The sequence below is a fragment of the Carlito syrichta genome, unplaced genomic scaffold, assembly GCF_000164805.1.
Source record: "Carlito syrichta isolate Samal-C Ts95f unplaced genomic scaffold, Tarsius_syrichta-2.0.1 Scaffold309486, whole genome shotgun sequence".
Classification (NCBI taxonomy): Eukaryota; Metazoa; Chordata; class Mammalia; order Primates; family Tarsiidae; genus Carlito; species Carlito syrichta.
The window spans coordinates 458119-468967 of record NW_007253582.1 but is presented as its reverse complement, the minus strand read 5'-3'; the positions used below and the strand labels follow the sequence as shown (position 1 = coordinate 468967).

The 10849-nt window shown below is 35.6% G+C and overlaps 1 protein-coding gene across 1 annotated transcript in view; it reads left to right on the top strand.

The window, feature by feature from the left end:
* MYOZ2 (myozenin 2) overlaps nt 1-5420 on the top strand; it is a 47357-nt gene extending 41937 nt beyond the window's left edge. The window contains exon 6 of the mRNA XM_008067355.2: nt 5001-5420. Coding sequence (XP_008065546.1) covers nt 5001-5235 — 235 coding nt within the window. The 3' untranslated portion in view covers nt 5236-5420. The remainder of the gene's footprint in view (nt 1-5000) is intronic.
* Nucleotides 5421-10849: the final 5429 nt, after the last annotated feature.

Below are 10849 nucleotides of genomic sequence, written 5' to 3'. Positions count from 1 at the left end.
GTGTCTCACTCTGTTGCCCAGGCTGGAGTGCAGTGGCACACTCACAGCTACTGCAGCCTCAACCGGCTGGGCTTAGGCAATCCTTCCACCTCAGCCTTCCAAGGAGCTGTAACTATAGGTGTATGTCAGTTTGGCTCTTATTTTATTTATTTATTTGTCTGTTTTTGTAGAGATGAGGTCTTACCAAGTTGCCCAGGCTGGTCTAGACCCCTAGACTCAGACAATCCTCTCACCTCCACCTCCCAAAGTGCTGATATTACAGGTGTGAGTTACTGTATCCAGCTGATAATATTATTAATTTATCTATTCCTTTCCTAAGAGTGAGTCTTCCTATTTAAAATGTATGCACCAGTAGAGAGCTGCAACTTTATCTATCTTATATATTACAATCTTAGTGTATGTCTTAGTTTGTACTGCTATAACAAAATACCTAAGACTGGGTAATTTTATAATGAACAAAAATATATTTTCTCTTAGTTGTGGAGACTGGAAAGTCCAAAATCAAGGTGCTAGCATTTGGTGTGTGGTGAGGGCCTTCTTGCTACATCCTCTTATGGCAGAAGGGGTGAACACTGTGTCCTCCCATGGTAGAAACGAGAAGAACAGAAAAGGGCTTAAGTTAGTTCCTTCTAGTCCTTTTATAAGGCACTAAACCATTCATGAGGGTAGAGCCCTCATGACTTAATAACTACTCAAAGGTTTAACTTCTTGATACCACCACAGTGGGAATTAAGTTTCAACACATACATTTTGGAATATATTTGGATCATAGCAATATCTAAAACAGTACCCGGCACTTTGACGCAGATGGTATTACAGGCTAGATAGTCTGACTCCAGAATCGAATCTCTTAGACTATTTCATTTTACTTTGTGTCTGTTATACTATACATTCTATTTTATTTACATTTATCACCTGTGACATCCTGGAAAACATAAATCTTTTTTTAACTTGTACCTGCTATTTTTGTTAGCTTAGTCAAATGTATATATGAACAATCTCACTATTAAATTCAAGAGCAAAGCAAAACTGCTTCCCACTTATGCATGGGAACATGAGAAATACAACCTCTTTACTCCACCCTCATCCCCCACTCACCATGTAATATTTGTTAATTTAACCTGTGTACTACTATTTACCATTCTGTCGTATAAATTTTCTATGTTAGATAAATGTTCTTTTCCAAGAATAGTAGTTTGCTTTGATAATTTTCATGATCACATTCTTAAAGTGACTTTTATTGTCATTGCCAGTACTTTTTATGACTTTACTTCAATTATCTATCGGTTATCTGGCATATGTCAAGAAGTCTTTTAGGAAGGAAACATCAATCTGAGTTTATACATATTTATGATATATGTATTTTTACCTTGATACATGACTAATTACTTGGTCATAAACTTTACTTCTCAACGCCCGTACAACAATGTTCTACTATCTTTTAGTATTTGGTGTTTTGGGAAAGATTATGGCCAGCCTCATTTTTGTTTGTCTTATACATCCCCTCCATTCCCCGCATGGCTCATCATATTTTTTTTAAAAAAATTAAAATTCTGACAAGGAATGTCTAGTCAGCATCTTTTTTTTCTTATTGATTGTGTCTATAATTTGTTGACTCCTTTTGCTTTATTAACTCTTCTTCCTTCAGATCAGGAAAGTTGTCTTCTATCATATCTTTGGTTCATAACTGTGATCCTAATGTTCTGTTTTCTTCCTCTGGAAGATTGAATATCCTCCAGCTGGATTTTCATGTATCTTATTTTTGTCATATTGTCTACTTGCTGTGCATTCTAGGAGAGTTCTACATAATTTAGTATGCCTTTTCTATGAAAAAAATAAAATTTTTCTATCTTCTTAATAGAGTGCAAGTTTATTGAGAATAAATACCATGTCTTTCATTTTTGGGAAAATAGTGAATATTCATAATTTCTATTTGGTTTCCTTAAATGGGCTAAGATATTGTTCGGATATTGTTTGGTAATGTAGGCATATGAATTTACTAGAAGAAATATGGGATAACACTGAAAAGATGGAATATGGAAGCTATCTGGAGGAGTATACATGTATTAAACATTCTGCAACCAATAACCCAAAATTTAATACAATAAGAAAGCAAAAACCCATGTTACATACATGCAAAAAAACCCCCAATAAATTTAGCAAATATGGAATCTGATTTAGTTTATACAAACTGAATTTTAGGAGTGTATTATTATTATTATAAAACTGAAGATATTGCAGAGTTTAAAAAGTACATTGAAGAATAGAATATCCAGTGAATATTTTAAAACTAAATTTTATTGTTTTAGAAGTTTGTTGCAAAATTTTAAAAAATCAATGTATACTATTTAAAATACTTCTGAACTACCCTACTACAGTTTTCAGAAGTTTTTTGGAATTATTTTCTCTATTCTGCATAATAATAATTTTTAAAAAGAGGACAGTGTCACACTATGTAGTGAGTTAAAAGCAACGTAAAACATTTTTTATGTCACTAAAGACATTTTGAAACAAAATATGACAATCAAACACATCTTCCCTGTAGTTCTCACAGGCCTTACAAACATTCATTATTGCCAGCAACAAACATATTTACCTCCTACCAGATTGGTTGGGTACAGGATATAACTGCTAATGCTTGAAGTGCTATTGGTTTTACTCCACATCCAGCAGTCTGAGTGCTTCTTACAAAAGCCCTTCTAGTGAATTAAGTCTCCTTTTGTATCCTCAAGCTGGATCATGATACCTCAGGAAGGATATAATAGTTACTAGTCACCACAAGGCAACTTCTGATAGAAAATAAAAACTAAAAAAGCCACACACTACTTAACAGATGCAATGGGAAGATAAAAAAGAAACTGAATACAACGTTTTTCCTTTTAACAGACTAAAATCTATTTGGGGAGGAAAAAATGTAATTGAAAAAACACAAAAGTATTGGAATCAAATTTGTAGCACACTGTACATATTCATGCATTTATTACTTCTTTAATACAAGGCACAGAAATTAAGACGTCCAAGAAAGATAGCAGAGTGACTGAATTACAAAGAAAATGAGATCTCTTCCAGGCTTTAAAATAATCTTCTTCATGGTATTGAAGAATCTGTATAATCTCACCATTTCCTGTTGTCCAAATGTCTATGAAGATCTTCTAGGTACAATGTATTATACAGGTACAATATAAAGAATACAAAGATGCATCAAAGAGAGTTTCAATCCTCTTAGAGTACAGTCTGGTAAGAAATAAGCAGACATATCAATGAATATATTGGGCTATAGAGGAGGTGAAAATAGTTCATGGAAATTTAAGGGAGGAAAGCTTACTTCTGGCTGTGGGAGGCAGGAAAAGCTTCCAGAAGAAAGTTAAATGTGAGTTAGAATGTAAGGGGAATTTAGAAATGTAGTGGTAAGGAGAGAGAGAAATAAAAAAAGAGTATGTGTGAAGACAATGAGGTAGGAGAGCATAAATGGGAGGAACAAGCAGTTATTCAATTTGCTGGAACAAAAGGTACATGAAAGTGAATAGGGCAAAACCTTTCACCACTGGGATGTCTAAATTGTCTTCCACCCACAGATCAAATCTGTTCTTTTCTCAGTCTTCCACCAGACTCTAAACCTAGGAGTTGTCCTTGATTTCTACTATTTCCCTCACAATTTTTATTCAATTTATCAGCAAATTATTTCACTCTGCTTCTAAAACACATCCTGAAATCACTCACTCAATTCAAGCTATCATTACTTGCTTGAATTTCTGCAACATCTTCTCTCCTTCAACTGTGATGATTCAACCTAAAGTTAACTATCCTGTCATTCAGCTATTTACTATTACATCACTGTACTTTAACTTTCTGCATAGCTTTCGTCACTATTAGATGTTTTTGTATTTGTTTATTCTTATTTATTATCCTTCTTCTTCACCAGAATATAAGAATTGACACTTTGACTATACTGTTCATTTGGAACTGTCTGCCACTAAATGAATAAATAAACGCATAAATTGAACAAAGCTAGAAAGTGATGTGGGCTCTTGAATACCAAGATAAGGATATTAGTTGGACTTTATCCAGAAGACAAATGGAAGGATGTTGAGGTTTTTGAGGAGACGAAAAGATGCAAAAGGCATACTTCTTGCCCTCAAAGAGTTTATAATACACAGATAACTCAAACCAAACTATATTCTGAAAGAGAGATGCTGACAATACAAAGTACCAGATCATAAGCACCAAATGACCAACATAAAACAACACTACAGAAATTTGGCTAAGGGAGTATGGGCTGCAACAGTTAGAATGGAAAGACCACAGTTCACACACAAGTGAGAAAAGGCAGAAAGAAAATATCCTTTTTTTTTTTTGAGTTAGAGTCTCACTCTGTTGCCCAGGCTGGAGTGCAGTGGCACACTCAAGGCCACTCCAGCGTTGACCTGCTGGGCTCCAGCAATCCTTCTGGCTCAGCCTTCCAAGTAGCCGAACTACAAGCATGTGCTACCACACCCTGCTAATTTTTTTGATTTATTGTAGAGATAAGGTCTTGTCAAGTTGCCTGGGTTGGTCTCGAACCCCGGGCAACTTGGCAATCCACCCACCCCCGGCCTCCAAACGTGGTGGAGATTACAGGCTGAGCCACCAAGCCTGGCCACAAATATCTTAAATAGGGGAAACATGTTAGCAAATAAACAGAGACAAGACATGTCTGTGATGAGCTCACAGTACAGGGAATAGATTAGTTTAGATCAAAACTAATAGTATCCACAAAGGGTCTGTATATATGAATTTGTGATCATATCTGTTTAATCATAAAAGCATGGTCCTTAAATAGAAATGCTTCTTCGGAGGCTAGAAATTGAAAATCATACTTAAAATATAAGTAAACCCCTAAAACTATGTTAAACATCCTCATAAAATCATGTCCATAAAATCATGAATTAAACTGTTTTCTATTTTCTAGCAAATAAATTTAAATATTAATTAATATTTCTTTTTCTTTTCATTTTCCACAGAGTCGCCACCCCATTTGGAGGTTTTGAAAAAGCATCAAAAATGGTCAAATTTAAAGTTCCAGATTTTGAGCTACTATTGCTAACAGATTCCAGGTTCATGTCCTTTGCTAATCCCCTTTCTGGCAGACGGTCCTTTAATAGGACTCCTAAGGGATGGATATCTGAGAATATTCCCATAGTGATAACAACTGAACCTTCAGAGGATACCACCATACCAGAATCAGAAGACCTATGAAAAGAGGGTTATATGTGCCACAGAAACCTCCGAATATAAAAGTTCCTGTTTTATTAGTCAACGTACTAGCAAAGCCACTTACATTTTTCATTAGTAGAAATAATAGAAATTTAGTGATTTTTCTTTTATGGCTTTTCATTTCAATCTCAAATACTAATAAACAATTAGAAATCTTATTTTAAAAACTTATAATTCACTTGTCTTCATCATTTTATTTTCACCTGGTTTAAACAATTCAGCCTTTTGATTGTAAAAGTTAAGTTGGAAAAATAACAACAAAAGGTTTCACCTGTGTTTCATTTAATATGATTTATTCTAGAATAAGTTTTTCAAATGGAATCTAGAATCAAAACATAGTACAAGATGTGTCGACTTAGAGTTTTATCTAGGGATGAAAACTGTGGAAGATAATGCACAGATGTTATTGATGGAGAAAAAGGTTGGTGTGTCCTTTGTGGTGACCATGATGAAATAATATGTTTGAATGAAGCCTCTTTATTAATCATTCTTAGAATTCTCAAGTGCTTTGCATTTTTAAACGTGTTTTGAATCATTAGGTAATTCTTCTGATGATATTCTCCAGAGTTCAGTTGGGTTATTACATTTGTTTAGTATTAAGTCAAGGAGACTGGGAGACATTAACTCAAGGGATATCACACTATTACAGTTTTAATGACCAAAGTGTGCTCAGAATTCAAGTTCCACAAATCCCAATGCTATGCATTTTTAGAAGAGTAAGAACATATATACACACTAACATACATATAAATGAATATATGTATGTGAGAAAGGAAAGGAGCACGCAATTTTACTTAGCAGCATTTTTTTTTTTTCTGAATCTTTAAATTCTGTTCAAATCCTCAGGTACTAAGAAGTACCTGCTATAAAACACAAAAACAAGAAACAGAAAAGCACAAAAGGATCTAAAAGCAATGTAGTACATATCTATCATGATATACAGAATATGCTGTTATAAAAGACTCAAACTAAACTGTTATAGACATATTTTAAAATATAACTGAGGAAGTGTATAACATAGGACACAGAGAAATCAATATCAATTCCTCTCATTTCAATTAAGAGTTCTATGATAGATGTTTATATCAGAAATGTCTTATCCATAGAAAACTGTATGCCAGATGAAGTTTAGAAAATAAGAAAAGAGACGGTGTATAGTAATGAAAATGCCAAGTAGAAACATTACATATTTTCAAAAGAATCTGTGTATTCAGTGTGGGAATTTGTAGTTGTTTTAATCATCCTTGAGACTTGTAAGTAGAAAGTATTCTTAAAATTTTGCTTATGAAAAATATAACTCCTAGAAGGTAACAATGACTAAATATTGTATTTATACATACTATCCTTGTAGATAATTTGTACAATTTTAAATGTTTTTAAGATATCTTAATTTTATTTCTAAATTTTGGTGTTTATCTGTTTTAAAATAGCAATGTTAGCATCTGTGAAAAACTCTATGAGGCTTCCATTGTGCCTTTTAAAAAAATTTTTAATCTTTAAAAAAGTAATCATATTCTTTATGCATTCTGATGAAATGCTTTAGTTCTTTTCTAGCATCATGAAATGAGTCAATATTTTTTAATAAAATTGAAATTTTATTGCATTATTTCAACCATTTCTATATAATTAAACTATATGATCAATGTTACCATTCTGTCAACCACTGAAAGGGGAGCAATTAAATATGTTCGCTATAGAACAGTATTCCAGGCTGGGTGTGGTGGCTCACGACTGTAATCCCAACACTTTGGGAGGCTGATTTGAGAGGATTGCTTGAGCCCACGGATTTGAGACCAGCCTGGGCAACTTGGCAAGATGTCGTCTCTACAACAAATCAACAAAAATGAGCTGAGCGTGATGGCACATGCCTGTGGTTCCATGCCTGTGGTTCCAGCTACTTGGAAGGCTGAGGTGGAAGGATTGCCTGAGTCCAGTAGGTCAAGGCTGCAGTGGCTGTGTTCATGCCACTGCACTCCAGCCTGGGCAACAGAGTGAGACTCCAAATTAAAAAAATAAAAGTAACAGATTAAAAAAATAAAACAATATTTCCCGGTATCTTAAAAGGGAATTTTAAAAGGGAGAATTTGTGTGTGTGTGTGTGTGTGTGTGTGTGTGTGTGTTTTAAGATTGAATAGAAAAATAACCCTGTTCACTATTATGTTTCTTTCTTTCCTGGAAGTGTCTATTAGTTCTAGTTCAGCTGACACCTTTAGAAATGCCAAAATTTCACTCTGGTTGCTACACATTTACGAATTCAAAAAGAATTTAAAAGAGTTTTCCATTGACCTGAAAAACAGTTAAGTTTTTCAAAGTCAAAATAAATATGATAATCTCTTTAGAAGAAAAGAAAAACTGACATATTTTTCACCTGCTTTTGTATACTGAAATACGGGGGGGGCGGGAGTAAGAATATTAAAATAAAAAGTAAAAGAATGAAAATAACATTTGTTGGTGAACTATTAAATATTAGACATCTACTCATTGCCTTCTGGATCATGAAATTATATCTTCTATTTTAAGCAAATTTCCTCTTGCATCATTGGTAGGATTGATGATCAGCTGGCCAACTGTCCTCTGGGTAACAACTAGAGCCATATTAGTAATTAAAATTATGGTTTTAAAGGATCTTTGTGACTTTTAACTCTACTTCCTTTAATGATTTCTCAAAGTTAGTATTTTCTATCTCTAACTCAATATTTGAAAGAACTTCACAATTCAAAATAACTAATTATTGGCTATTACAAAATCAAGCCAAATATAGACAATAATTTTTAGTCAAAATGACCATTTATTGCATCCACTTACAACTTTACATTTTCTAAATTGGCTAATTTACAAATGTTTTAGCAGCTTGGAAGTTGAGGGAGCCAATTAATCTTGGAAAGGCTAATATGGAGCAAAATGTCCAGTCATGAGTATGAAAAGAACACCCTGAACTTTTCAACTGAGGGCACAGTTGTACCAGCAGACTTATTAATTCTGGAATTTCCTCACTCTGCTGCTTATGCAAGATAAAACTTGCATGACATCATTGCAGTTTTTCAGCCACAACTGTCCTTAATTAAGCTTAGGAAAGCATTACTTTAAATGTCCTTTTTCTTATGAAAAACACTTTGGCCCTCCTCACCCTATTCTGTAGGGAGAAGGGCACTTCACTTTCTATGAAAAGTGGAAAAGTGCCATGCTTTTATCCAAAGAACAAGCAAGGGGAATCCATTTCAAACTAACAGAGCAAAGCACTGTGCAAATATACCAAAGAATTTTTAAAAATTATAATGTTTTTACAAGTTAAACTTTCCAGAACTAAAAAGAAAGGAAGTCAAACTGTGTAAAGATTTCAATTGCTTAAACTAAAATGCTATTAAATAAAAGTAGGTGACCTCATATGAATTTCTCAAATGGAGGGGCTAGATTGCAACCCAGAATTTATATTACCCCTGGGTTCTCAATGTGACTTTAATAGGAAGATTTGATACATAAAAGCAAAGAGAAAGGGAGAGAAAAAGGTTGTTTGAAAGAGCTTATAGTTCAGATACAAATAAAATTTGCTTATTATTCTGTATTGTATAATATTTTGAAAAACATTTTAATGACACTTAGGCAGAGGTGAAATTTTAGAAAACACGACTAGAAAAAGTCAGGAGGAAAAAAGATAAAGTAAATGTCACTCCCTATTTTAAAATTGCTCATTGAAGAATCAGTATAGAAACGGCATCACTAGCAAAATAAACATAAAAGAACAGGGGAAAAAGGAATGCCAGAGCCGGGCTCGGTGGCTCAGCCTGTAATCCCGCGATGGGAGGCTGAGGTGAGTGGATTGCCTGAGCCCGCAGGTTTGAGACCCGCCTGGGCAGCGAGCCCTCATCTCTACAAATAAATCAAAAAATCAGCCGGGCGTGGTAGCACGCGCCTGTAGTTCCAGCTACTTGAAAGGCTGAGGCGGAGGGATCTCTGGAGCCCAGCAGGTTGAGGCTGTGGTGGCCGGCCGGGAGCGGCCACTGCACTCTAGTCTGGGCGACAGAGTGAGACTCCAACTCAAAAAATAAATAAATAAATAAATTTAAAAAAAAACAAACAAAAAAAACGGAATGCCAGAGTGAAGTAGGCTGCTAGGAAATACAATCCAGGCTGTATAAAAGCTAATTGTATTATTTTATGATTTCTAAAGCCTTCTCATGTCTTTTGAAGTAATTTTGTTTTACATGTACACAATTGTTTTATGTGGGGTGTCACCCAAATACTCTCATTACATTTATTATCATTCACAAATAATATATAAAAGCAATTTTATTTAAAGGTGCCAGCTTTGAAATAAGAAATGTACATTCTGATCTACCACAAATCAGTGATATAATCTCAAGTAATTTACTTCACTCAGTAAATCACAGTTTTTGCCAACTATTTATATGACTCAAATGTCATCGCCTCCTGAGACCTTTCCTGGTCAACATTATTTCAAAGAGTATACTTCTAATCCTTTGTTGGGCTTTTTATTATTTTTTTTTTACAGTACTTATTACTCCCTAACAGAATGTGTTAGTCCTGATCCTCTGAGAAGATGATGCTAAAATGGGGCTAAATGTGCAAACTTTTTTAGTAGAAGTGCATGTGTGAGAGCAAATGGGGAGGAAGCCAAGAAAGTCTGGGAGAGCCAGCAGATCTCAAATGGAAATGTATGGAAGTGTTCTAGGCTGCTGTGCAATCTCAGGAAGATTCAGTCAGGCCATTGAGAGGTCCTGTACCAAAGTTACCCATCCTCAGAGGGACCCTGTGTTTCCCAAAAACAGCCTACCTAGTGTCATTATCACAGCTGGTCATCAGCTGGGAGCAGCCTGTGGAAAGCCTCCTCTGCACTGGTGGAGTTCAGAGGACAGCGGAACCGGAGCCCTTGATCAACTATGTTGCTGGTGGTCTGCAAGGAGCATTCCTATGGCTGCCACACAATATTCCTTTATTGTTTAATTATCACACCAGAATGAATGCTCTCTGAGGGCAGGGACTTCGTCTCTTTTATTTTAATTGAAAATTGATCATGTACAACATGATGGCTTGAAACATGTACACACTGTGGAATGGCTCCACAGAACTAATTAACATATGCATTGCCCAACATACTTATGATTTTATGTGTGTGTGGTTTCCCCACAGTATACCTCCTCTGCTTTGTCACAGTATGCCTCCTCAGCTTTCTTGTGGTAGGCATTCTCAGCCACCCCATAGCATGCTTCCTCGTTTTACTTGCAGTATGCCTTCTCAGCTTCTCGTCAGCGACCCTTTAGCATGCCTCCTCATTTTTTCCATGGTGCTCATGGCATGCCTCCGCAAGAAGCCCACGGAGGTATGTTGCATGGAGGGTGAGGGGGTGTATCTGTGGGGTCAATAGGAAGCACACCACTGGAGACTAAGCAACCAAGAAAAGGGAAGGTCAAGGATGGTTGCTTATGATCAGCAGCTTTAAAAATGAAATTGAGATGGGCTCGGTGGCTCAGCCTGTAATCCCGTACCTTGGGAGGCCGAGGTGAGTGGATTGCCTGACCCCGAGGGTTCGAGACCCGCCTGGGCAACTTGGCGAGACCTCATCTCTACAATAAATCAA